The sequence below is a fragment of the Medicago sativa genome, chromosome 7, assembly GCF_051527215.1.
Source record: "Medicago sativa cultivar Bolivia chromosome 7, Bolivia_mono, whole genome shotgun sequence".
In the NCBI taxonomy this organism is placed as follows: domain Eukaryota; kingdom Viridiplantae; phylum Streptophyta; class Magnoliopsida; order Fabales; family Fabaceae; genus Medicago; species Medicago sativa.
The window spans coordinates 76,980,408-77,008,148 of record NC_140755.1 but is presented as its reverse complement, the minus strand read 5'-3'; the positions used below and the strand labels follow the sequence as shown (position 1 = coordinate 77,008,148).

Here is a 27,741-nt window from a genome sequence, read left to right as displayed (position 1 = left end):
CCCTTGAAATTGTAATTTTCGTCGAAATAAAATTGAGTGAATGTGAATTGTCAACTCCGTCGTTTTCTTCAAAAAAAAAAAATCAATTTTGCCCTTGAATTTGTAAAGATTAATGAATTTGCAAAGATTAATCAAATTCGTCTCCTAATTTGTTGAAATATTAAATTAGTTCTTGAATTTATCAGACATCTATCAAATCCATACCTCCGTCCAATATCTTCATCAGTAAGGCTGATGTGTCAATCTGCATGATTTGATGTGTTGTCCACGTGTTATCCAGTCATCCACGTGTACAAGGACCACTTTTTGATTGAAACATTAAAATTTCACTTTTAACTTTTTACTACCAATTTTTTCTGCTTCTGTTTTTCCTCTTTTACCCCTCTTTCACCATCATTCCATCCTCGCATTTCATTCAGAAACATCAAACCAGTATTTGACTCTTCTTCTTCCCGCTAAACCTTCACTATCTTCATCACTCCAAAATCATCTTTATGTAATATTTAAGAACCTCATTCTATAACTTATGACTTGTTAATGCCCCATAGTTGGGTTGTTGTTTCATGCACTTGTAGTGCAATGATTTAATTATGACTTATTAATGCCCTAGACTGTGTCTTATACTTTTTACTTTGTTTTGAAAACATATATGCATCAAGGATCAAATAGACATATGTTTTTATAATTCAAGGACAATATCTGTTTATATAATTCAAGGACATGTTTGATGACATTTTCATATAATGTAGGGATCGATTTGATAATTAGTCAAATAATTCATGGACTAATTTGATGGTAATATTATTTATTCAAATAATTCATGGACTAATTTGATGGTAATATTATGAGAGAAATGTTACATTCATTCATCTTTAACCTCCTTTCATCGAGAGTAGTACACACTCCTAGTACAACACAATATCATGTTAAAAAAACTCAAACAAGCAAATTATGAAACTTAATCAACATAAGCTCACTTACTGCATGATGAAAATTTATAACGATTCGATAATATAAATACATCCTTGGATCACTGTTATAAACAAAAATCAATATTTTAGATTCATTCGTTAAATGAAGTACGCGGTCTATAATAAAGATCGTATACATTATTAATTGAATGAATTTAAAATATATATTTTTGCTTATAATATTAATCGAGTGATGTATACAATTAAGTACAATAAAGAAGAGATAATCATCTTTCTGCTAGTCGATACAAAACCTCAACAATAATAACGAAATGGTCTAACTCAAACGATTAATGAGTTGTTCGGAACAATCCCACCCGATTCTTGATAGAAGCAAATCTTGACCAAACTTACTAACCTCTGGCGTAACTCCGAATTACCAAAGTTAAAAAAAAAAATCATCTAAAAAATAACAAATAACAAAGTAAAACAACAATAATAAAAAAAGTCAAAGCCCTCAAAGCTTACAGCACCCCAAAGAACCATCTTCTTCTCTCCCATATTTTCTCACACTTTCCCTCTCTTTCTCTCAAAGTTGCAATTTTTTCTTTCCAGGTATACCCTCCAAACTTTCCTTTCTAATTCTTCAAAATCCCTTAAATTTCCCATTATTTTTTTATTTTTTAACGAAACCCCTTTTGTTTTATTCTGCGGAATTTTCAATCAAAAACCCTAATTTTATTTACGCTTCAATTTCCCCAATTTTCAACTATTCAATTTCGTCCCGAAAAAACCTAGCTTTTGGATCGCGCTTAGTAGTTCGAATTTCGTTGAATTAGATTCGATTTTGTAGATTTTTTTGACATTGCTTGGATTTCTGATCATAAAGTTGAGATCTTTCAACGATTCAGCTGGTGGGTTGTCTCTTCATTTTTTGCCCCTTTCATTGTTTAGCTCTAGTAGGGAAAATAAGCTTAAAAAAAGGGCATTTTTTTTAACCATAATGTGTTATTAATGTTATATGCTGATATGGTTCAAGTTCCACTTCATATGGGTGTATTTGCCCCTTTTAATTTTCCGTGTTTTTGTCGAATTTCATAGTGTAGCAACATTTTAATTCTAATGCAATGTTTCCAATTGTAATGATTAAATTCTGTTTCAATGTCCATAGTTTAATTCATTTGTATGAGATTCTTGGGATCATGTTTGGGTTGGTTGATAGGGGAGGTGTCTTTGTATTTAAGGTTTCTAATTCTAACTTCATTGGTATGTTTGAACTGTTTCTTAGAAAAATAGTATTACGTTGTTAGGCATATGGATTTCCTTTGTTCCAGTAATTAGAATGTTGGAAAGTAGAAATTTGTTTAAATCTCTTTGCAACAGTTTTTCATTGTATTTTTTAGCTTCTTAGTTGCTTTGGTTGGAAATGGCACAGGAATATTTTCTTTGAAGCAGTTCAACTAGCACTGCTTGTAGTGTCTTGATGCTGAAGGCAGTATGCTGGTTATAGTTGGGGGAAATGCAAAGGTATCATGCTGGCAGCTGCACTAGTGCAGTTAATAACAGTACAATTGGTGGGCCATCGGCTAGAGACATCGGAAGAATTGATTCATCTTCCTTGCCACCCAACTTTCCTGTTAGTTCAAGGTAAGATACTCTCTAGTGACATTATCCTTTTAGAATCTTTTTACAATTTTGAATGCGACTGTTCCACATGCGATAATGTACTGCCTATTCTGAATCGTGATACAGCTTCTCATGCTTCTGTGTCTGTTAGCTATTAACTTGTAATAGCGATTGATTTTATTCACTTGATGTCATTCTGAAACTAGAAAACTATTTCAAAGCTGATTCATTTTTCTCAAGTAATTAGAATATTATAGTTATTAGTTTTAGTATTTATTACAGGATCGAACAATGTATATTTCCTTAATTATGTTGGTTCTATTTCTATATAATGGTTAAGCATCAATCCATATTTTCATCTTAGGTTCTGTTATTTTTTCAAAACAGTGCCTCAGTTTTTTACTAGAGATTGTTAAATTATAATTTGTAGGAACAGTTCAAATATTTAACCTCCCAGACGTGTTGTTTAATAACTGAAGAAAATGGCATCACATGTGGGATTTTGCTTCTTGAAATTTAATGCTTTATTATGCTGAATTAATAAAGTACTGTCTGAAATAGTATTTTGACTTAAAAGTTAGGAGTAATAATCATATGATTTCCATATAAAACCAGAGAATGGTAGCAATTGTGCAGGAGTTTGGGTATACAACAACAACAACCAAGCCTTATCCCACTAAGTTGGGTCGGCTACATGGATACGCCATAATAAAGTGGAGTGTATGGGGTTCGAACCCCAACCCTTTTTTTATAATAAAGAGGAGTTTGTGTATATATTTATATATTGTTTGTGTGTGTGTGTGTGTGTCTTCTATTATTTGTTTTTTTGGTCTCATTCTACCATTTAAATAAGCAAAACTTTTTATTTTTTAATTATTACCACTCTATTTTTTCTTTTTGGCAAAACCACTTCTTGTTAATGATGCCATTAAATCGAAGTATCATAGGTTCAGAGTTGTGTTAAACATGAAGGATGAAAGCCTGTTATTCGGGGTTGGGGTGCTGTTTTTCTTTTCTTTTCTAAAAACTACTTTTTTAATGATTGAAGATATAATAGAGATATTTAAAGTGTTGTTACACATTTTTATAAATTATTTAATGACCTGAATCATGATGCTGTAACATAGGTTTGTGAAATTTTATATCACAAACAGGGAGGTTATATTCTGAGTCAACCAACAGTTAGTAAAATTTGTGGTCTCACTTTATGTCGACTTAGCATTTGAAACATTCCTTTGATCTAATGTAGAAATTTTGCACTAGTTGTTTCAGTTATGAAGAGTTTGTTTAATTTGGCACTCAGTAACAAAATGGTCTGTGTGAATACTGTTTTGTTATGCTAAATCGATTATCTGATGCTATTAATCACTTTCAACCCAATGGTTTTGTGATTTCAGGCGACATCCACCACCATTTACCCTGTACAAGTTGAAGTGTGATAAAGAGCCCCTGAACTCTAGGTAGTTCATTAGTTCATTAATGTAAACTTTTGTATGTATACTGTTGGTATCAAAAAGATTTGCTGATACACTGGTTGGATGCCATTGTTTCTTGGTATTTTCTTTTACATCTTGCTATTCTACATTATTAAGGTGGTGATAATATGAACTCCGCAGTATTTTATTTTACTATGTTTCCTTATTATGTAGTTGTTTAATTTTAAGTATAGATACTTCTATCTAATCTCAGGCTTGGACCCCCAGACTTTAACCCTCAGACACCAAATTGCCCTGAGGAGACTCTCACCAAAGAATATTTGCAATCTGGATATAGAGACACAGTTGAGGGGCTTGAGGTACATCATTAAATTTTAATTGTGTTGATATAAAATAAATGATTTAAAATTTCAATACATCATTTATTGATTTTTGGTCTGGTATGTACTTGAGTATGTCAACTTTCATTCAAGATGGTTGAAATTGTGATCTAGGCATTTGTATGTTCTTGATTGTTTTCCTTGACGAGTCATTGAAAATCAATCAGTTATTCCAAAAGAGCTGATAGTTAGCTGTTTATAACATGGAATTACTTCATATGTCTTCAGGAAGCCAGAGAAATATTGCTGACCCAAATTCCTCATTTTAACAAGACAATTGTCCTTAATTGCAAAGAGGTGACTCAGTTGTCTTTGTGAGAGATTTATCCTCTGTTGTTTCTATAACTATGCTGTGAATTTAGTGCAAATTCTCCACATTTGGTTTTTGTATTCATTGCATGTCTTTGTAGGTTAACTTTGTCTTTCATCTTCTCTCCAGGCTATTAGAAAACGACTAAGGGCCATCAATGAATCTCGTGTTCAAAAGCGGAAGGTGATTACAGATTATTTTTATTATGTTATATAATTGAGGAGTGCTATGGACACTCTGCACCCAATCTCTTATTGAGTGAAACCCACACGGGTCCCACACTTTGGAAATGGATCCCACATAAAGTGGTGAGACCCACATGAGTTTCACCAAATAAAAAAGTGAGTGTTAGAAAGAGTGTTCCTAGCCTTTCTCTATATAATTGTGCTTGTTGAACATTATGTCTGCCTCTTAGATATGCCCAAATTTATGTTTTATTTCTATTATTTTGGGATTGGTGGGTCCTTCCTACCCCAGTTTGTTAGGAAGGTATTTGGTCTACATAATATCCAGTGCTTACTTTGACAGGCTGGTCAAGTCTATGGAGTGGCTCTTTCAGGATCACAACTTTCGAAGCCAGGTGTTTTCCCTGAACAAAGACCATGTTCTGAAGACTTCCGGAAGAAATGGATTGAGGTATTAATTAATTCTGCTTCATTCTTTCCACAACTTTCCATATACATTACTTTTCTTGTTCGTTTCTATCAGAATACTAGGATGATTGGTTTATTGTTAGTTAGGTTGGCTTGTACCGGTAGTACTGATATTAGACCAAATTATTAGTATAAGTAAATAGTCAATATTCAGTTGATTATTGTTTACCTTCTTTCATTATGTCCCTCCCCCTAACCATATAATTCTTGTATGTTGAAATAGTAGGTTCTAGGTAAAGAGATGGAAATTCAAGAAAAACAGCTAACAACATGATGTGAGACATATTACATGCATCACACACTTACCCTAACCTGTTGTTTATAAATCCATTATTCTATAAGTTCCTATAAAGATTGCATAGGCTTTTTGTTGTCTAGGCTGATATTGATGTTAAATCCTTGAATACTTTTGTAGATATTACTCGATAGTGCTTATTTTCCTGGGATATTTTTTCTGGTAATATCATTTTTATATGCTAATTGTTTTTATAGGGCTTATCTCAACAGCACAAGCGATTGCGTTCTTTGGCCGATCATGTTCCTCAATATAGACGGAAATCAGTTTTAGAGGTTCTTATTAGGAATAATGTTCCTTTGCCAAGGGCAACCTGGTTTGTAAAGGTTACATACCTCAATTTGGTAAGAATGCAAAATGTTATATAATTTACTTAAAGGCACCCCTTTTCAATATTGAAGGTAACTTATGTTTGAACTTTGAATTTGCAGGTTCGTCCTGGTTCTGCCAGTGTTCCCTCTGGGACTAATGACAAAACACAGCTGTCTTGTTCTGAGCTTTGGACCAAAGATATTATCGAATACTTGCAAACTCTTCTGGATGATTTTTTCTCAAAAAATACTTCTCATTCTATTCATAATCGAGATCGATCACCCCAAATCCCTTATACTACGTCAGTTAAGCATAGAATTAACCAATTATTACCAGTTTCTAATGGTGAAGAACCATCTTTACATTTTAGATGGTGGTATGTTGTTCGACTTCTGCAGTGGCATCATGCTGAAGGACTGCTTCTTCCTTCTCTTGTCATTGACTGGGTCTTACGTCAACTACAGGTAATCGCATAAAACAAGTTTTATGCGCTCATACAAATAAAGCTGATCATTTTATGTATTTTGCTGATTCCAATCCTTCAGACTTCAGGTTTTGATTTTTCACTCTTCCATTTCTTTCAGGAAAAGCAATTGCTTGAGATTTGGCAGCTGCTTTTGCCTATTGTATATGGCTTTTTAGAAATTCTTGTTCTATCTCAAACATATGTACGCACTTTTGCTGGAGTAGCTCTTCGTATTATTCGTGATCCTGCTCCAGGTGGATCGGATCTAGTAGATAATTCCCGGAGGGCATATACGACTGCGGCTCTGATTGAGATGCTTCGGTATTTAATACTTGCAGTTCCAGAAACTTTCGTTGCTTTGGATTGCTTTCCTTTGCCATCCTCTGTAGTTTCACTTGCAATTAATGATGGTAATTTTGCACCAAAAGCAATTGAAGCTGCAGATAAGATAAAAAGTAGTTCAGCAGATGTGTGTGTATTTAGAAGTAAAGGCCTTGATGCGCGATATGAATCACTGGCGTTTGATCGTGTTATTTCGTGCATTCAAAAACATGCAGAAAACCTCACAAAGGCTGTAAGCCCAGGGTATCCAGGTCACTGTCTGGCTAAAGCTGCACAAGCCTTGGATAAATCTCTTGTACTTGGTGATTTATGTGAAGCATTCAAATATCTTTTTGAAGACCTATATGATGAACCTGCATCTGATGATTGGGTTGCAAAAGTTAGCCCTTGCTTAAGGTTATCCCTGAAGTGGTTTGCAAATGTAAATACATCACTTATTTATTCAGTATTTTTTCTTTGTGAATGGGCAACATGTGATTTTAGGAATATTCGGACTGCTCCTCCATGTGATATAAAGTTCACGGGTAAGAAAGATATTTCCCAAGTGCATATAGCAGTTAGAATTTTAAAGATGAAGCTGAGGAATATGCATACTTTATCAACACAAATGAATGGAAGCACTCATCATGGAGCTGGTTATTTAGCAAAATGTTCAAGTCAGCAGAATAATTGGAATTATGGATCCAAAATAAAATCTAGCTCAAAAACTATGAATCAGATTATCCGGTCTTCAATTGCATTTGAAAGCCCAGGTCCTCTACATGATATCATAGTTTGCTGGATTGATCAGCATATCGTGCATAAAGGAGAAGGCCTCAAGCGCTTGCATCTCTTTATAGTGGAACTAATTCGTGCAGGCATTTTTTACCCTTTGGCTTATGTACGCCAGCTGATAGTGAGTGGGATCATGGATACCAGTGTAAATATGGTTGACCTAGAGAGACAGAAGAGACACCGTCGAATTGTGAAGCAGCTTTCTGGGAACTTCATTCGTCATGCTTTGGAAGAATCAAAGATTATTGAAGGACCACTGCTTATTGAAGCCTTGCATGATTACTTGAATGAGCGGCGCCTCATACTTCGTGGTTCCTTTAGTGAGAACCATGACAATGCAAGTAGTGCCAATAGTTCTGCTGTCAATCAAAAACATTGTACATCTTCAGCAAAAGACGGGTCTTCTACAGTATCAATCGATCAGCGGAAAACTATTCCTTCAAGTAAAATGTCTTATAAAGCTGAGAAGGATGACTATGGTGTTGACGACCTGAAGAAAGCCATCTCAGTATTGTTACAGCTACCAAAAAGTTTATCTAATTTGACCACAACTGGATTGGGTGAATCTCAAGGCAGTGTGAAAAGACCTTTTAGGTGCCACAACAAGATTGATGTCATGGAGGCTACACCTGGGTGTGAAGAATGTAGAAGAGCAAAGAAACAAAAATTGAGTGAGGAAAGAAGTTCATTTGTTCAAGCTCATTTTCCAGTTTTATCTGAGGATGAAGATACATGGTGGGTGAAGAAAGAGCTAAAACCTTTGGAGCCTCTCAAAGTTGAACAACCACTTAAGACAACTAAGCAGGTTACTAAGAGTAGGCAAAAGACTGTGCGCAAAACCCAAAGTCTTGCTCAACTGGCTGCTTCTAGAATTGAGGGTAGCCAAGGGGCATCAACAAGTCATGTTTGTGATATTAAGGTAAATTGCCCTCACCATAGAACTGCTATGGATGGAGATACGACAAAATTTGTTGACGGAATCCAAACCAGTCAATTTGAGGATATTGTTTCAACAGGAAGAGCACTAAAACGCCTTCGCTTTGTTGAGAAAAGGGAAATAACAGTTTGGCTGATGATCGTAATTAGGCAGCTTATTGGAGACACTGAAAAAAGTATTGGTAAAGTTGGCCAGTTTGGCAGGCCTGTAACCACTGTGGATGATAGAAGTTCAATACGGTGGAAACTTGGGGAGGATGAACTCGCGGCTATACTTTATCTGATGGATATCTCCGATGATTTAGTACCAGCTATCAGGTTCCTCCTGTGGTTGCTACCAAAGGTTTGCAGTAGCCCGAATTCTACAAGTCATAGTGGAAGAAATGTTTCAATGCTGCCAAGAAATGTGGATAACCAAGTTTGCAATGTCAGAGAAGCTTTTCTGCTATCATCACTGAGAAGGTTTGTACTAGACTTTGTTTATGTAGTTTTATTGGTTGTCTCGGCCAAATTTGGTATTTTGTTTCTTTGATGAGTTTACGTGCTCTTCTTCCAACTTTCACTTCTAATCCATTAGTGTTTTGCTGGTTTTTTTTAATAACATTGGTCCTTTTATTGTTATACTTAGAATTATTATTACTTTGTTTTAAAGAACTAGTTGGAAAATGTTGTATCTCAGTGCTTCATATGCTCCTTTTGTTTTTCATTAAAAATAAATAAATCAAGTTTGGTATAATTTAATTATTATTTTTTCCTCCAATAATTCAGGCTTTCCCAATTAGAAATCCTTTTTCTAATGGTTGATAACATAAATCATTCTGTCTTGTTATAAGGGCCAGTTGCTAGTTTGTAGTTTTATAATGAAATGCAGGTTTGGCATTATGTTTGCCATGCTTTTGTATGAGCTCCCAAGTTATGCCTCTCTCTCTTTTTATAACCTTCATCACTGAACAGGTGCTTTATGATGCAGGTATGAGAACATTCTTGCTGCATCAGATCTTATTCCTGAAGCTCTGTCATCTGTAGTGCAGCGGGCAACAACTATTATAGCATCTAATGGACGAGTTTCAGGTTCAGGTGCCCTAGCTTTTGCCCGTTATTTGTTGAAAAAATATAGCAATGTGGTCAGCGTCATTGAGTGGGAGAAAATTTTCAAAACTACATGTGATAAGAGACTTGCTTCTGAACTTGAGTCTGGAGGACGATTAGTTGATGGAGAGTGTGGGCTTCCCCTTGGTGTTCCTGCAGGAGTTGAGGACCCGGATGATTATTTCCGTCAAAAGATAAGTGGGGGTCGTTTACCATCCAGGGTAGCCTCAGGCATGAGAGATGTTGTACAGCGTAATGTGGAAGAAGCGTTTCACTATCTTTTTGGAAAGGACAGAAAGCTCTTTGCTGCCGGAACACCGAAAGGTCCTACTTTAGAAAAATGGGATAATGGATATCAAATTGCTCAACAAATAGTTATGGGTCTAATGGATTGCATCAGGCAGACTGGTGGTGCTGCTCAAGAAGGAGATCCCTCATTGGTCACGTCTGCGGTATCTGCCATTGTTGGCAGTGTTGGGCCATCTTTAGCAAAGTTGCCCGATTTTTCTGCTGGTAATAATCATCCAAATGCATCACTGGCAACAAGTTCATTGAGTTATGCTAAATGCATTATGCGAATGCATATAACATGCTTGTGTCTGCTTAAGGAGGCCTTGGGAGAACGTCAGAGCCGTGTATTTGATATTGCTCTTGCAACAGAAGCATCTAATACTCTTGCTGGAGTTTTTGCTCCAAGTAAAGCATCTAGAAATCAGTTTCAAATGTCACCTGAAACCCACGATACTAGTGCTACTATGTCAAATGATGCTGTAAACAGCTCTACTAAAATCGTCCTCGCCAGAACAACGAAAATTGCTGCTTCTGTTTCTGCACTTGTCGTGGGTGCAATTATATATGGTGTTACCAGCCTGGAGAGAATGGTAACCGTTCTCAGGTTAAGGGAGGGCCTTGATGTAATTCAATTTGTAAGAAGCTCAAGATCCAATTCAAATGGAAATGCACGTTCTGTTGGGGCTATTAAGGTGGACTGTTCAGTTGAAGTACATCTCCATTGGTTTAGATTGCTTGTTGGAAACTGCAGAACCATATGTGAAGGTTTAGTGGTGGATCTCTTGAGCGAACCATCCATTGTAGCTCTTTCAAGAATGCAGCGTATGCTTCCTCTAAGTTTGGTCTTTCCACCTGCCTATTTAATATTTGCTTTTGTTATGTGGCGGCCCTTCATTATGAACGCTAATGTAGCCATACGCGAAGACACAAATCAACTTTATCAGACTCTAACAACGGGCATAAACGATGCAATAAAACATCTGCCTTTTCGAGATGTATGTTTAAGAGATTCTCAAGGTCTTTATGATCTTATGGCTGCAGATACAAGTGATTTGGAGTTTGCTACCTTTCTAGAGTTGAATGGCTCTGATATGCGTTTAAATTCCACGGCGTTTGTTCCGCTTCGGGCTAGACTGTTTTTAAATGCCATCATTGATTGTAAGATGCCACAGTCTATTTATACAAAGGACGGTGGAAGCCGGATTTCTGGGCATGGTGAATCTAAATTTCAATTTACCGACAGCAAGTCTAAGCTTGAGGATAAGCTTGTAGATGTTTTAGAGGCCCTGCAACCTGCCAAATTCCACTGGCAATGGGTTGAACTCAGGCTGCTTTTAAACGAGCTGTCTCTCATAGAAAAACTGCAGACACACGATATGTCATTGGCTAAGGCTATACAGTTGTCTTCACCGAGTCCTGAGAAGGCTGCTGCTTCTGAGAATGAGAACGATTTTATTCAAATAATCCTCACAAGATTACTTGTTAGACCCGATGCTGCACCCCTTTTCTCAGAGTTGATTCATCTTTTTGGGAAGTCGCTAGTGGATTCTATGTTGTCGCAGGCTAAATGGTTCCTCGTTGGTCAAGATGTCCTCGTTGGTCGAAAGACCATCAGACAACGTCTAATTAACATTGCAGATAGCCAAAGATTTTCTATTAAGCCTCAGTTTTCGGAGCCCTGGGGTTGGTGCAGCCCATGTACTGATTCAATAACTATAAAGAGGGATAAAAGGAAAGTTGATTCTCTGTCTCTTGAAGAAGGAGAAGTTGCTGAAGGAGTGGATGTGAAAAGGCCCCTAAAAGGGTTCTCTCAAGTGTTTGACTCTGAAGGCTCAACCATTAAGCAGTTGCATGGGACTAAGAGGGCTTTTCTTGAATTAATTCTTCCATGCATAGATCAAAGCTCCGATGAATCTCGTTATTCGTTCGCAAGTGATCTGATCAATCAATTATGTTCTATTGAGAAACTGATAGCTGCAGTTACTCGTGGTCCAGGTAAGCCAGCAGTAAGTTCACCTGTGACTGAAGGTCTGAAAAATAAAGTAAATACCCGCAAAACTATAAAAGGTGGCAGCCCTGGATTAGCCAGACGACCAACATCTTCAACAGATTCTTCTCCACCTTCTCCTGCAGCTCTACGAGCCTCATTGTCATTACGTATGCAGTTAATCATGAGATTCCTTCCCATTCTTTGCACAGACAGGTAACTAAGACAATTTTTCTATTCAAATGGCCTGCTAGGCCATGTCGTAGTATTTTCTTCTTCTTGGATTGGAGCATGTGTTGATGATGATAGTTCATTAATTTGTTTTTTAAATCAAAACTATTTCATGAATAAATTTTGGTGCTGGAAATCGACTAACTTCTGGCCGCATTAGTTTATCCATTATAGGCTGTAGATAGACAGTTTAACTAGATGAAATTTTGCAGGGAGCCCTCCGTGCGGAAGATGAGAAACACACTTGCCTCTGTAATTCTTCGACTACTTGGTAGTCAAGTTGTGCTTGAGGATGCGAACATTTTGGTTAATGCTACACACTCTTCTCATTCAAAGAGGGATGTGGAGTCACCTTCCGATGTTGCTTGTGTTGCTTTTGTAGATTCCTCTGTTGAGGGCCTTTTTGATCAGTTGTTGTTGATTTTGCATGGTTTGTTGAGTAGTAGTCCTCCATGCTGGCTTAGGTTGAAACCTGCTTCAAAGACAACTAATGAACCGACAAGAGAGTTGTTGGAGACTTTACAGGTTTGATCTTCCATCCTTTGATAGCTTCTAGTTTCTGTGATTGATCAAATTTAGCTACAAAGTTTGATCTTTCATTGAACATTTTATCATTGTTTGACATTTGATTTAACACTAATTGTTGTTAGCACAGAAAACTGGTTGGTGCAAAGACTCAACCACTTTTTTTTTTTTTTTTTTTTCAAGTATTGGGGGATTTTTTTCTATTTAATTTTTTCACATAAAATACACAGTTCCCTTTTATTTTCTATTTAATTTTTTTCGGTATTGTTCGTCATCTTAAAAGTTCTGTTACTAATAAGATTCTTAATTCAATCAGAGAATTTTTATTGTTTCACTATAGCAAATTTAATTAACGAATAAGTTGGAAAAGCCGTGATGAATGTTTATTTTTTCTTTCTTTCTTTCTCATCTTTGTCACTATCACTAAAACTTTGCAACTGCTGAACTTTTTCCTTTGCCATTTTTTCACGTCATTTCTGTTCAACCTATTTGGTAACCTCGGAATTTCAATTTTGTTATTATCTCTAAGGATGATGTTGATTAGATAGAAGCATTTAGGCTACATTTGGCTTTTTTCTTCTGACTGTCTATTGTGTAATGCAGAATCACTTAGACTGCATGCAACTGCCAGACTCTATACGGTTGCGTATCCAAGCTGCAATGCCTGTACTCCCTCCATCTACGCGGTGTTCTTTCTCTTGCCAGCCACCATCTGTTCCGAATTCTTCTCTTGTATCTCTGCAACCCAACGTTAAAAATTCTGGGTCTAACTCCGGCAGTTTGGCTACTCCTCAGAGGAGCCCAGTTCCACTATCAAGGACTGCGGCATCAGGGAAATCAAAACAACAGGACAATGATTTCGAAGTTGACCCTTGGACACTTTTAGAGGATGGTGCTGGATCTTGCCCTTCTGCAAGCAATGTTGGAAGTGGTGACCGTGTTAATATTCGTGCCGCCAGCTGGCTTAAAGGAGCTGTAAGGGTGAGAAGGACAGACCTTACTTATGTTGGTCCTGTGGATGAGGATAGCTGATCGACAAGATTTTTGATTGGTTTTGGAATATTGAAAGCATACCCCTCAGCAGGTGTAATTGTTGTTTCATTATCTATTTTTGATGCATGATTGGCGAAAAAATGCCGTCATTTTGTGCTTGCCCTTGTGTTGAACTTGAAGGGACATCATTTTGAGAAACAGGTAAAAGGGATGGGTTCTTTGGTGAAGAAAAGGGAAGGTGATGTTGTCACTAGTCCCATCCTGTGTTGGTCCTGACCTGGTTAACTTCTAACCTGTTAATTACCACCCTCTCTCAAACCGGACTTGTGCATTTCTTTACACAGTTCAGGGGTTTGTTGTACATATAGGATGTTTCGTTTCACTTTTTCAATTTATTTGAGTAAAATATCTCAAGTGATTTATATATGTTTCTTTCTTTAGGAGTTCACATGCACACACGGGGGCACCTAACCAATTTTTCTTTTTGTAATATTCATCCATATTATCAAAATTATCCATGCTTTCATATGGAGAATCTACATGAAAAGCAACATTCAATTGTTTACTTGCAAGTCCATAGAGCATCACAAAGAATCATATTAGTTTAATTTAAATACAGAGTGACACATCATAAGCTGTATTATATATTCATTCAATAATGGGTGCATTTGTTTTAGCTTTAAAAAGAATAAATAGATTGAGTTAGTTACAAAAAATTTAGATTTTTTTTTGGAGATTTTTAAAAAATATGAATATATTTGTTTGTTTACTACAAAAAACAATTCACCTTTTTTTTAAAAGAAAGATAATTAACTAGTTCATGTGTTACCTCTTATTTTTGAAAAAAAAAAAAATAGATTTGGGGAACAACAAATCCTAATTGCTTTTCATTTTAGAGTCAAATGTTGTTTTTTGAGGGAAATAAAATGATTTTCGTAAAAATTCTAAACAATCAAAATGACAAAAGTGATTTTTTTTTTAATTAAAATTGTAAATTTTTTTTCCTGAAAAAATCCTAAACAAACACACCCTATATTGGCCTTTTTAATGATGTGATGAGTGTAACTTGGAAGTAGTTTTGGTTGTTCATCAAAATGGAACTTGAATAAAATTTATAAGAACATGTCAAATCATAGCAAAATTTAGCCTGCGTTTGTTCATATAGGGAAAAATGAGTTTTAAATTTTTGAAGTAATTAGATTTGGTTTTAACATCCAAAATCAAACCATTTTTAGATGCAGACAATCATACTGATTAAACTTTTGTTTTGTTTTTCATTTTTTGAGCCTGTTATGCTTTATATTTCAACTGAATGTTGAATTTCTTCTATTCTATATACTGCTGACAAATAAGCTTCACACAGATAACAAGTGAATATCTTTTCACACACCATCTACTAACTGTCTACATTCTTCCAAATCTAAGGTTTACAAAAGACTGTTAAATGGAAGAGAAACATTCTTGTGATGGAGTTGTATTTCTAGACTTCTCGATTCGCCATTGATTTATCTACATAAAGAACATCTTCAATCCAAGCAACAATGTTGAATGCCAGGCCTTCCAAAACTCTTGAATAGCTTTCTAGTACTGCTTTCCCCACATCCTGCAAAAGATGATTTTCATTCTTAGTTCATGTCCTAAATAGAAATGTCTCCAATTTCATTCCATATGCTAGCTTAGGACTGGACAACTATATCTTAGTTTTGTGTTATTTTTCAATGCTTCACATAAGATGTGACATTACAGAATCTAAACTTACCTTGTTGTATTGGATCTTGCATGTGTCCAAAGAAGTTTGTGAAAGTTCAGGATATCTTTGCTTGAGGCTAAACAGCAAAGCTTCTGCTCGATCAGCTAAAATGTAGTTTTTGTCCTTCCAATCTGTGTCATCCATAAGCTCTTTTACTTCTTTCCATGATGACTTTGAATGACTAAGACAAGCTTTACGTCTCCATGTGTACATCGATGATTCAACCCTGTCTGCTAGATCAAGTGCTTCATGTTCAGAGCTTAATTTGAGACAGTCAAGAAGGCGTTCGGGTGAGAACTTGTCCACAGTATACATATATTGGTAAATTGTGTCGCCTAGATTTCCTCGTCCACTCTGAAGAAATTATTGTTTGAAAAGAGCACAATAAGTACGATTAAATTTCAGACATTTTTGATAAAAATATGTGAATGAGATTGAATACATTATACTAGTAGCATGAAAACAGTTCTTCTCATGCATTAACTTTAGATTAGTTTAAATTTTTTATTACTACTTAAAAGGGAATAAACATAAAATTAATGCATATCATCGAAGTTTCGTGCTACTAGTACCTTATATGGAATTATATCGTCGCGTTTTTTACAAGACTCAGCTGCTATTATTGGCTTCCATAAAAGGCTTATGAAATTTGATGATAAATTCCAAGACATTTGCCTTATAGGGTCACATTTAAAGGAATCATCAATCACTTGGCAATAGAATTTCAGCTGGAAAAAAAGAAATGCAGACTTATTCTGAGATTTCAACAGAAACTTTTAGATCAAGACTTTCTGAAAAAAGGAATGTTCTTCAACAATAGGGATCAATCAACAATGAAGGCTAACCTGTGGAAGATCATCTATATATGTTTCTGGAATATCTATGTCTGCAAGAATATTACTATTTATCGCCATTGCTGCTTTATGAATTTGATTAGCACAATCCCGTTTCTCCGTAAGGTGTTTCCTTGACTTCTCAGAGAGGCCACCGGGGAGAACACAAGGAACTGGCAACCACCATTTCTCATCTTTCCTTGGAGCAATCCTTCGAAACGAGGCTGCGCGTAAACGAGGCGAACTTGCTGATACGTTCTCTGCATACCAGAACTCAGTATCCTCAAAAGAATCTAATATTTCCTGCAAACAACATTTTCATGTTTATCAGTCACAAGAACTTGATGAAAAACTGAGTTTTTGCATGAAAGAAGAAAATGAGGTCTTTCTTACTATAAGCATTGTGTCAAGCTTCTGCAGTGCAGGGAGATTGATATAAATATCTGACCTTGGCCTGCTTTTCATCATCTGAAAGAGAACACCATATTAGAGATCACAAACAGGTTTCATCGACGTTATAGTTATCATTTGGCTCGATGGCGAAGGACACAATACGAACATAATAACAACTATTATATAATATTTGTCTATAAAAAGAATATCATTTGGTAAACAAAAATCACCTCCACAATTGTGCCATCTTCTAAATATTGTGCAGTCGGGGCAAATTCTTGTATGTAATCACACACAGATAGAAGAACCTTCATTTCTCTTTTCCACATGGTTTTCTTCTCAGGCTTCAGCGGCTCCAACTTTAAGCTTTGTCCGAATACTGTCGCTACAGAATTTCCAAATACAAACATGTTCAATTACAAATAACTTGACAAACTATGCCATGAAGACATGAAAGAATTACCATAGAGATTGGTAATGGCATTTGAGATTGTTACTGCTGTGCTAACACCTTTCCCTCCACCAGACATGTCTTCTCCTAGCAGAAGCTTCGCGAATTTTTCCTTCATCATTTCAAGCTCACCTAATGTCGACAAAATTAAACTCATTATTGTCATCATAGAATTGTGACTCGGGGTCACATTTTCATCATTAGGTCGCGTTATTGTCTAGATAGAATTGTACATATTTACGAGGAAAAGTTTACAATTAACTTTGCAAACCAAACTAAATTCTAAGATGAAAAAATGTTGTCAAGTGATTATTGCAAACAAACCTGAATCCAAGAGATCATTATCATCAAGTTTGTCATCGATCGAATGCTTGCGTAGCTTCATTCCTAACCTAGAAAGACCAGGTTTAGCCTCTCTCCACCGAGAAGGTGAAGGCGAAGGCAAAGGTGAAGATTCACTGGCATAGCTGCTATCATCTACAGAATCTGAGAAGTTTGAGTGTGATGCATCTGAACTCGTCCAAACTCGGCAGTATCTGAAAGAATCACCACTCAATCTAGAAAAAGCAGGAGTGTCACTGACTAAATGATGATCCATTGAAGGTGAAGGATGATACTCCACATCAGAATTTTCACCAAACTTGAATGATTTATCCATCTTAGTTCAAGAATATGTGATCAATGAAACTTTCACTAAAAATTTAAGTACTTTGTAAATTTGTAATCACTTTGACACATACTATGATATAAAGAATGACATAAACTCAAACTCAGCTTAAACTATACAATTTTAATTGAATTCAAACCATAGATATAGAAAAACAAAAGGCAAAAAAAGGAGATTGAAAAGAAAAAGCAAAATATTTGAATGTTCTTGTCTTGTACAAAATAAAAAAGCAAAAGCTCTTAAAACAATGTTGCTTCTACTGAGACTCAATAATTCAATGAAAATGCAGTAAAGGGTTGTGAACTGTGAAGGCCAAAAAGCAATAATGGACAACTTTTTGAGGTTGAAATTGAAACTAACTGAACTTTAGAACTTCAAAACAAACGGTTGGTAAAAAAAAGCAGCAACGGTCCCAAACATTCTTTTTTCTAATGTTACTTTCTTTTATGTGCTATATTTGAATTTGAAGTTTAAACATTAACTAAGGTAACTAGTTAACAATGTTTGAAACACTTCCCTCCTAACTTTACCTTCTTCAGTGAAGAATTTGCATGCAAAAGAAAGAAAGCAGTATTTGAACAAAATAATGTGCCTTTTCATGTTGCTACATAACAATGTGTTAATCATATAGTAAGATCAAGTTGCAGTAATGGCCAAATTATTGTGTAGATTCTAAGGCATGCAAGGTGTGTGTGCATTAGTTGAAAATGAAGTTGACATGTGAGAATTTTTCTTTTAGACTTGCGCATGTGGTTCTAATAATACTTATGTAACTTAAATAATTTTTTTTTGAAGGAATGTATCTTAAATAAATGTCATCTAAATAATTGAATTTTTTTTCTTCTCATGCAGATTATTATAATTGCGAATTATAATCCTCCGAAGTGAGTAAAATGGTAAACGACTTAGTGAAAAATTAATGGTTGTATTTTTAACTAATTCATGATTTGTTATGATATAACTATAATATCTACTTTTGATTTGTTATTTAATAATTGATATTAGTTACTTTGCACTCTAATGTAAGTTTTTTAATGTAAGTTGGTCGATGGTCACTTAGAGGAGCATTTCAGTCTATAATTACGGAGAAAAATTAAAAACACATTTAAATAAGCAATATAAAATTCTGCAAAATAATTGCTCCAAAAATAAGAAGCAGCAAAACCAGGCCTAGTAGGTATGTTAATGTATGACTAATTATTTAGTGTTTGTGCAGCATATCATATGCTATTCGTTATATTGAAAATGAAAAAAATTCCCCGATGGTGCAAAAACGTGCAGTCCATTTCTAACAATATAGTCTGTCAGAACATTATTTGATTCACGAGTATTTGATGAACATCATAAAGAATATATGATAGTTCTATCTTAAATGCATTTCAGGTGCATTTTAAAGTTTTGGCTTGTTTAATTGGCAAAGTTCTAATTTGCAAATAGTTAGAAAGACATTACTAATAAACTTTTAAATAAATTACGAGATTCAAATTTAAATTTAAAAAGTTACAATAACTTTAGATGATGTGGATATCTATCTACAGCCATCTCATTCACATGGCTTAAAAAGTATACGATAATATTATTCGTAGTTATTTTTTGTTACACTCTTCTGTTTTATTCTAACTCATTTCAAATAGAATAAACCCAATGTTAGCGTTATAGTGTATCAGCTGTTTTGGTCCTCTCGGATTAGTCGGTCCTTAGATCGGATATCGAGTTTTAAAAAAATAAAATAAAATAAAAAATAGTGTATCAATTGTGCTTTAAAATCGTTCGATAGATACTTTTTGAAGGACATATATATTTTAACACCATAACTCTTGGAGGACATTTTTGGGGATAAAGATATATTATAGGGGCCTAAAAAGTACAACTCATAGTGTATGTAGGGTCGTCCCAAAAGAGCTACCACTAAAGCAAAAACTTTAGGCTCTTAAATTTTTTAGACTTCGTATTAGATCTTTGAATCTTTTTTGTTTTAAATATATTTTCGAAAGTCAAATTCTTTAGATATTTTGCGTTTACTTCAGTGGGTAGTTAAATTGAGAGTTGTATACCTGAAGTTTATGTTACAAGTTTGATCCTAAATATAGCTATTTTATTAGTTATAAGTATCTTAAATTCTTTTTTCTTCAGATTTCTATTAAATATGATGTTAGTTGTTGGAAATATATTATGACGCTTCAAATTGGGGGCACATTTAACAAGTTTAATTTGTCAAACCGAATTCATCACGAAGTTGACATATAACATATCAAAATATATTTCCCATAACTAACATCATACTTGGCTTTTTTTGATTTAATTTGATTTTGGTTAGTAACTACTTGGGTTGTATGTGAAGCACATGTTATGGTGTTTCTTTTAGATAATTTGGTGAGTCAAGATAATGCTCACAATTTGTTTGCGAAGAGTTTTTATTGAAGTCAAATTTGAATTTTTTTCTGTTGTTTCCCCCTCAGTTGGTTGGTATGATGATTCATCTCTTTGATTAGTTCTTCTTTGAGCTCTTTTTGTTGATATTTTGGTTATCTCTCTTTTGGTTGCTTCTTCCTATTGGTTTCTTATGTTTGATTGCTTCTTTGCCAATTGATTGTTGTGTTTGTTTGCTCCTCTCCCTATTCATTTCTCCCGTTTGATCGATCCTCATCTTATTGGTTATTCTATTTGGTTGATTCTCTCCATAGCGGTTTCTTATGTTTGATCGATCATCTCCCTATTGATTCTTCTGTTTGATTGTTTCTTCTCTCTACAAGTTCTTCTGCTTGGTTGCTTCTCTCTCTGAGTTATTTTGTTTGGCTTATTCTCTTTTGGATTGATTCAATTTGATTTTTCTCTCTGTTGGTTCCCCCTCTTTAACTGTTGTTTCTCTCTAATGGTTTCATCTCTTTGGTTGTTGCTCATCTTTATGATGATTTCTCTCTTTGGTTGTCCCTCTCCTCTATGATAGCTACTCCTTGGGATACTCATCTCAGCTGGTTATGATTTCAGTTGGTTTGGTTTATTTTCAATGTAAATTTTATAACAAGCTTAAAACTTAGTAAAGTTTTTGCCTGAGGGTTAGTATTAGAATATCATATGGTTTGAGTTTATATTATTATGTTTTTTTCGTTTTTTTGTTTGACAAACTCTCGATGTTTCCTGTTGTTGCATCACGAGTTTGAGGGGATGTGTTAGTAATAAGTTATTGAGCTTATATCATTGGTTTAAGTTTTTTAATTTTTTTTTAGTTTAGTCGATTAGCTTTTACTATATATTTGCTTGTGATCTTTATTTTAATAAGTTATGTCATTGATATTATTAAAACCCTAACCATCATGGTTATTATATCTGATTCTCTATATTGTTAACACTTTGTTCTTATGTAAGGTAGGAACTGTGAGTACATTGTGTTTTCTATTATTGATCTATATAAGAATTAAAAAAGCTTTTGCGTGTGTTTCATTATATATCTATCCTTTATAAATGTACCGAACCGAACCGAATCCTCTGCTATGATGGGAAAGGATTCTTGTTATGATTTAAAATATCACAAGAAAATAGACTTGTGACAAACATAACTGGTTGAGGCAAATGGACATGTGACTAGTGATCTTAAAATCAAGGAAGCTTGAAATGCGGATAAATAGAAAAATGATGAAGTCTCTCCTCTCTCTTTTGGGTACTCTCTAGTAGAGTAATGCCTTAAGTCTTTGAACTTAGTCTTCTTCTATCTTTTCCTTTCTCCTTTATATACTAAGAACATCAAATTTTAATTAGGTCTAATCTATCAATTTAACCTTTCACTTAATAATCAATTCACAATTATCAATTTATCACACTTTCAATTTTGGAAACCATTACAATTCTATCTTTGAAAAAATTGCTATAGTGGTATGTTGTCTTGGTTATAAAAAACTTTTGCAGCCTAGAAGAGGATCCGAATTCTTTATAAATTTGTCTCTATCTGAAAAGTTATGGTTTGTTCTTTATTCGACGCAATAGAAAAATAGCAAGAACACATAGGTTTGCATAGTCCAAAATGGAATAAAAAATGGTGTGAATATAACTATCTTAACAACCATACAATACCTGTCACAGTTCTAGCTATGATTTTAATATTACAAATTATAATGTACTCAATAAATGCTATGTGCATCAAACAAGCAATATGAATAGAAAACATAAAATTTTCATACAATACGTTACCAGATTTTTCAAACTCATTTAAGTTTCACACTTCTTTTTTCTTAAACATTTTCACAATGAGAACATTGGGAAAAACAAACACATACATGTTTAGAGGCGAATTTGACGAAATCACCATGACATTGTAATTTTATTGAAGCTCTAAAGTGTAGTTTTTGCCAAAGTCGTGATTCTGACAAACTCATGGCCGATCCACGAGCGAAGACAAAAAAGCCTTTCTTCCTATTTTATATATACTTAACAACAACTTAGACAGCAACATAAATGCAAGTTATACTATGCAACAAGAATACATTATTATCTGTATGATTCATTGGGGTAATGAATGAACAGATTTTCACTTATGTAACCAATTTATAGGTGAGCCTTATTAATCCCAGCAAAATCTTTAACAGTGAAACCAACTTTTTCAAACCTTCCTCTTTCATTATTCTCTCTAAATTTCAAATAATCCAAACACACAAATGGTTTATACTTCCTCTTATTTCCATCTCCAACAACTTCATCAGGTGCCAAAATTACCTTTTCATCCTCAAAACACCAAAAGAATGCTAGTGAAAATCTCTCAACAGTATGCTTCAAAACAACTCTATGTTCTGAAGATCTTAATTTATCATTACTCCATGCTTGAAGCATATCTCCAATATTCACAACTAGTGTTCCCTCATTTGGACATATATCTATCCATTTTCCTTCATTTGATCTCACTTGAAGCCCTCCAATTTCATCTTGATACAAAATAGTAATACAACTCATGTCAGTGTGCATTCCAAGCCCTTCAACTTGATCATCTTCCATTATTTCTTGACAAGAGTAATTGTTTATCCTCAAGTATCCATGACAGTTCTTAAACTCAGAATCATAAAACTTTTTCTCAATACCTTCCCCTAAACTCATCAATACAAGCTTTACAATTTTCTTAGACAACTCCTCCATCTTATTTCCATATTCTTGTAGTATCACACTAATCAAATTCAAAAAAATAATATAAATAAATAAACTTATATTCCATTACATAAAAGTAGACATAGGAAAAGACATCAAGTGACTTTTTGAGCTTATCTATTGGCATAAGAAATTGCGAGAGGAACTCGAAGATCTTATGGAAACAACTTATGACATGTCCATAAGCTGTTTTCAACATATTTTCGTAAGCACTCTCCATGATATAGCTTTCGAAAACTACTTATATGAAAATAGTTTGGCATTTATATGATAAACCCTTATTCTATAAGTGTTTAATTAAGTTGTTTATCCAAACAGTGTCCAAATTGATAAAAGTAGAAGCTTAATAAGATAACACTGTGCTTATTGTGTTTTACCTGAATTTGGAATCCTGTTTGTCAAAGAGGATTTCTGAAGAGCTCTTAGCAGAAACATAAAAGTTAGGTCCATTAACTCTTAGGCTCTCAAAGAATGGAGAAGCAATGAAATGAGGAGTATAAGATTTTAAAGATGAAAATGGACCAATTCTAAGTTTAGTTTCAGAAGGGAGGCTGAATAGGTATTTTGATATTGAATGAAGCTGACTGCAAAGTTCTTTGGAGATTCCATGGTTGATTATGTGGAAGAATCCCCAAACTTTGCTTGCTTTAAGGAAAGTGGATAATGAAGATGAATCTAATGTTTTTGACATGTCTAAAATTGGAATTTCAGCATGAGATTTGGAATCAGACATCATGTCTAAGAAATTAACAAGTGATATAATTTATTTGACACCAAAAATTTGGTTTACTTATATGCAGAAATTTTGATCATAATCTATTGAAAAGATAGGTATATTATTTTTGTCAATGAGTGAAAGATATGCCACCAAATATATATTGCAAAAAGATAAAAGCAAAACTAAACAGTTGGTGCTTTTCTTTGAAGTGTAAACCTGAATGATTATGGGCAATCATGAGTCTATGACCTTGACAACTATCAGGTGCCTACCATGTTGAAAAGGCTATTGATAATAGGGAAGCATCATACAATGGTTGAAAAATCTGTCACTAGAAAGTGCACTTTTTTTTAGCTTTTTCTATAATGGGTATGTTAGTCCAACATATTTCCAATATCCTAAAGTGGAATTGGATCACTAAAGATTGGACAATTTGGGATTTAACCTATATTTTAGACAGTACTCTACCCCTTGTTTTGGTAAGATGTAAATTTACTATTTCCCCCAATTTTGTAACTTGACCCTTACACTAAAAAAGCATGGTGTGCAAATACCATGCTGAACTACAAGAACCTTTGCAATCATAAAGAATTGAGAAACTCATTTCATAAGTTGAAATAGTGACTAACCTCAAGTATAAATGTCAACTATAGACTTAATGAAAACTACTTATGAAAACTACTTAAATACTTGCTTCACACTCAATCGTAGCGTGAAGCTCAAGGGGTCCACATTGATAGGCCCAAACATGTTGAAAGTGGAAGAGGGAAAATTCTCTCGTGTTTTTATTGAAGTGCACCTTATCCATCCTGATGTCAGAAAAATATGGCTTAATGACTACTGGTGCAGGGTACAATACGAAGATCTTCATATGATCTGCACATGTATGGTTGTTACGGCCACCTTAATCGGAATTGTGAAAGAAAAAAAATCATCAATAAGCCATACCGTGAAAAATAATTGTACATATGCATGCTGGATGTTGACAATAACATAACAAAGAAGCCAATTCTACTGCCTACCAGAATAGTTTGTACACATGGAATCAATAAACAAACAAGTAATGATTTCAAACTTAGCAAGCATAAAAGGATTGAATACAATTTCATAATCTTAGAAATTGTGGTTGGGCCTAACACAACCCCACAAAACCGGTTTGTGAGGTGAGGATTGCCCCCACTTATAAATAAATTGTCAGATCACCTCCTATTCGATGTGGGACTCTTAACACATGATTTGTCAATATTGATGATAAAGGAACATAAAAAACTAATAATCGAATGGGTCATTAATTAAACCTAACTTGAAGGTGACCCGATCAATCCCACTTAAGTTGTGGTAGAACCCAAAATTGTTGCATGCAGTTGAAGGAAAGCACTGAAGGTGATCTCTGAACGCTTCCATCCTTCACATTAAAGATATAGATATCTATCTCTATACCATTAACAAAATAAATTGAATCCTTTCCCAACTTGGAGAAAGCAGAGGCTGGCACAGATATTGAATCACCAACACTTCCGACAAATAAAATGCTGTCTTCCAAACTCTCAAGTTTGTTCATGTGTTCTAGTTTTCCACTCTGGGCATCCAGTTCCAATTTGAAAATGCAGGGTTTGATTAAATTTCCGCCGATTAAGAATCTTTTCATCATCCATATGTCTCCGGTCAATGATTTCACAAAATAAGCACGCCCATAATAAGGACGCCTATAAGAATATAGTTCTGGAGGGAAAAAATATGGAGTACTAGCCATCTTCTCATAGTAGGAAAAATTAGGATCAAATGAGTCATCAGAAGAAGGATTGTTCAACTTGAAGGATACAATGGTATCTGTGCTATCAACAAATATCAGGCCTTTATAAAATACAACATCAGTGAAAGAAAATTCATTTGTGTCTACACGAATCCAAAATGACTGGCTTGGTCTTTTGAAAGCGAGAGAACCAAAATTGTAAATCACTGCAACCACATAATCACTTGGGCTTGTAATGGGGTCAGCAGACAAGGTAACCTTTTTGAGAGATTCGAGAGGTGGCAGACTAATGGGAGCTATACTGCTCTTAAAAGGATTCACTAGAGTTATGGCATTGTTATCATCCACCAATGCAAGCCAACCATGGCTACAGCCCAAACACAATTTCATTGTATTGATGGAAGGATGGGAGAATTGAATAGGGTACTCTTTCTTACTTAGGATATTATACAACGATATCTTCTTTGTCTGTGATATTGTATGTATATGCGACAATTTTTTTGAGAGGATCATCAGCATAGGCAGTACATTAATCCTAAATTGATGATATTTATGGTTAAGCTTTGCAATTGATAGCCAATTCTTACACACAACACCGAACCTAACATAGTCTGTTTGTAGTTCCAACTTTTCAAGAACCAACCTAAGAGGAAGTTCTGAATTTGCCCAATCAACCTTCCTCATTGCTAAGAGCCTTGACTTGATAAAGTAGAACTGACTGGTGGAGTAACTGAAGGCAGTCGTTGAGGTAAGTTACTCCAATTACAAACTCTCCACCATGAATAGCTTTACCTGCAAAATGTATAGACAATAACTCCATTTACAATTCCGTAAAATCTTTAATTCCAAGGACAAAGAAACATAGCCATGTTACATTACCAACATAGCCATGTATCAGTATTCAGGTCTGTTTGGATTGACTTATTTGAGTTTATCTACTAATATAAACATTTGTGGGACTATTTGGTAAAACTTATGAAAATAGCTTATGACATGTCCGTAAGTTGTTTTTGGCTTGTTTCCCTAAGCAGTACCCAAAATAGTTTATGTAAACTTCTTATAGCTTATACAAAAACATATTGACTTTAGTTTATCTTGTATCATAGAAATATCTTATACACTATGCTGATACAAAAACATATTGACTTTAGTTTATCTTGTATCATAGAAATATCTTATACACTATGAAGTCCAGATGCATCGTATATGTGCGATTGTAACCTGATACATAGATAGAAGAAAATTTTGAAATATGCATGTAGAATACTTGTATACTATGAAGCACGGATATGGACACGGACACACCGACACAGCTAAAATATTGATAATTCAATGTAATTATATGTGTCGGTGTCGGAGGGCACGCCTAATACGAGGAGTGTCCGTACTAGTTGTATAGAAAGAAGAATTGATCATTCTCCATTAATATATAATTATGATGATCATAATTTTACAAAAAATAATATACTGCCAAGGTACACACTTATTATAATAAACATGTGAAGAACAGAAAAACAGGCCAAAAATAATGGAATCAAGAAAAAAACAAGAAAAGGAAGAAACCTGAATCGGTGGTGCCTTTAGGGGGAAGCAAGCATAGGTTTGATTCTTCGCGGCATGCATCTGAGTTTTATAGTTTCTTGCTTTAGGGTTTCATCAATCAATTGTTGAATGGGCCTCTTCAAAAGCAACAGCGTTGGACTTGCGGTTAGAATTCATGTTTTTGTTTTTTATATCAAATAAAAAAATGCAATTTATTTTCTCACTCTATTCTCTTCTTATTTTACGATTAAAATGCTCCAATTAGTTTTTTTTTATAGGAAAAGAAGCTCCAATTAGTTACCAAGTAATCTTTTAGCATTCCTAAAAAAAAAGTAATTTTTGAGCAGTGTATCATTCAAATAGTTTATATGTTTGAGGAAAAAAAAGTTCGATTAGTTTTTTTTTTTTGACAAAAAAGAGTTCGATTAGTTATTATTTTATCTTTTAGCAGCATATCTTAATGCAATTTTTTTTAAGAACATATCCTAATGCAAATGTTAACTATAAATAAATGAATTTTCGTTAATCATATATTCACATATTTTGAGCACAAACGGAAACCCCAAACCTTCTTCTCATCTAACCTTTTTCCTTCTTCAGGTTTGCAAAACACCAATCCTATTATTTCTCATACATATACTTTGATATGTATATTTCAACCACTTTCTAATGCTACTTTTTAATATAACTTTTTTTTTACAAGACTTTTTAATATAACATGTTTTCATCTTTTTGTTATTTTTTGATTTTTGAAGTCAACTTTTCAAACATCTTAAACACTTCTACTGATGTTTACATACACACATTTACAATACCTTAATTCAATTTTGATTCCCAACTAACCTAATCATAAATTTCATCATTCAGTTTTTTGTTTTTCTTTTCCAAAAAGTATGGCTACAACTCACCAACAATCTCCAAACTATGTTGGATCAATTATTCGAGAT

The 27,741-nt window shown here is 34.4% G+C and overlaps 3 protein-coding genes across 6 annotated transcripts; 1 reads left to right on the top strand and 2 right to left on the bottom strand.

Moving 5' to 3' along the window:
- The first annotated feature begins 1,442 nt into the window (after nt 1-1,442).
- Nucleotides 1,443-14,129, top strand: LOC146908701 (mediator of RNA polymerase II transcription subunit 12-like). 2 transcript variants are annotated; one of them, XM_085730275.1, is made up of 14 exons: nt 1,443-1,526; nt 1,765-1,825; nt 2,347-2,558; nt 3,935-3,997; nt 4,227-4,332; nt 4,582-4,650; nt 4,793-4,846; nt 5,192-5,299; nt 5,809-5,955; nt 6,043-6,387; nt 6,508-8,903; nt 9,412-12,024; nt 12,252-12,564; nt 13,168-14,129. In XM_085730275.1, the coding sequence occupies exons 3-14, from the start codon at nt 2,431-2,433 to the stop codon at nt 13,594-13,596; spliced, it is 6,771 nt and encodes a 2,256-aa protein (XP_085586401.1). In that variant the 5' UTR covers nt 1,443-1,526; nt 1,765-1,825; nt 2,347-2,430; the 3' UTR covers nt 13,597-14,129. The 2 variants fall into 2 exon arrangements, with proteins under 2 accessions (XP_085586401.1, XP_085586400.1); XM_085730274.1 differs by lacking the exon at nt 1,765-1,825.
- A 679-nt stretch (nt 14,130-14,808) lies between these two features.
- LOC146908700 (rop guanine nucleotide exchange factor 3-like) lies at nt 14,809-17,768 on the bottom strand. 2 transcript variants are annotated; one of them, XM_085730276.1, is made up of 8 exons: nt 17,309-17,768; nt 16,997-17,116; nt 16,764-16,918; nt 16,534-16,608; nt 16,153-16,443; nt 15,880-16,035; nt 15,317-15,661; nt 14,809-15,160 (listed from the first exon to the last, which is right to left on the bottom strand). In XM_085730276.1, the coding sequence occupies exons 1-8, from the start codon at nt 17,640-17,642 to the stop codon at nt 15,038-15,040; spliced, it is 1,599 nt and encodes a 532-aa protein (XP_085586402.1). In that variant the 5' UTR covers nt 17,643-17,768; the 3' UTR covers nt 14,809-15,037. The 2 variants fall into 2 exon arrangements, with proteins under 2 accessions (XP_085586402.1, XP_085586403.1); XM_085730277.1 differs by lacking the exon at nt 15,880-16,035.
- Nucleotides 17,769-21,799: 4,031 nt separating this feature from the next.
- LOC146908699 (gibberellin 20-oxidase-like protein) lies at nt 21,800-26,962 on the bottom strand. Of its 2 annotated transcripts, XM_085730272.1 has the most exons (3): nt 26,816-26,962; nt 23,159-26,044; nt 21,800-22,800 (listed from the first exon to the last, which is right to left on the bottom strand). In XM_085730272.1, exons 2-3 carry the CDS (start codon nt 23,515-23,517, stop codon nt 22,191-22,193), a joined length of 969 nt encoding a protein of 322 aa, XP_085586398.1. In that variant the 5' UTR covers nt 23,518-26,044; nt 26,816-26,962; the 3' UTR covers nt 21,800-22,190. The 2 variants fall into 2 exon arrangements, with proteins under 2 accessions (XP_085586398.1, XP_085586397.1); XM_085730271.1 differs by lacking the exon at nt 21,800-22,800 and having other exon boundaries at nt 24,575-26,044; nt 26,816-26,954.
- Nucleotides 26,963-27,741: the final 779 nt, after the last annotated feature.

Excerpts from the sequence above, each read along its gene's own strand:
- LOC146908701 (XM_085730274.1), top strand. The coding sequence starts at position 2,431 with ATGCAAAGGTATCATGCTGGCAGCTGCACTAGTGCAGTTAATAACAGT. Across the intron at positions 5,956-6,042 it reads AGGTTACATACCTCAATTTG|GTTCGTCCTGGTTCTGCCAG; the intron begins GTAAGAATGCAA and ends TTGAATTTGCAG. Across the intron at positions 12,565-13,167 it reads AGTTGTTGGAGACTTTACAG|AATCACTTAGACTGCATGCA; the intron begins GTTTGATCTTCC and ends TGTGTAATGCAG.
- LOC146908700 (XM_085730276.1), bottom strand. The coding sequence starts at position 17,642 with ATGGATAAATCATTCAAGTTTGGTGAAAATTCTGATGTGGAGTATCAT. Across the intron at positions 16,444-16,533 it reads AGCTTGACACAATGCTTATA|GAAATATTAGATTCTTTTGA; the intron begins GTAAGAAAGACC and ends TGTTGTTTGCAG. Across the intron at positions 16,036-16,152 it reads ATATAGATGATCTTCCACAG|CTGAAATTCTATTGCCAAGT; the intron begins GTTAGCCTTCAT and ends CTTTTTTTCCAG.
- LOC146908699 (XM_085730271.1), bottom strand. The coding sequence starts at position 25,936 with ATGAGGAAGGTTGATTGGGCAAATTCAGAACTTCCTCTTAGGTTGGTT.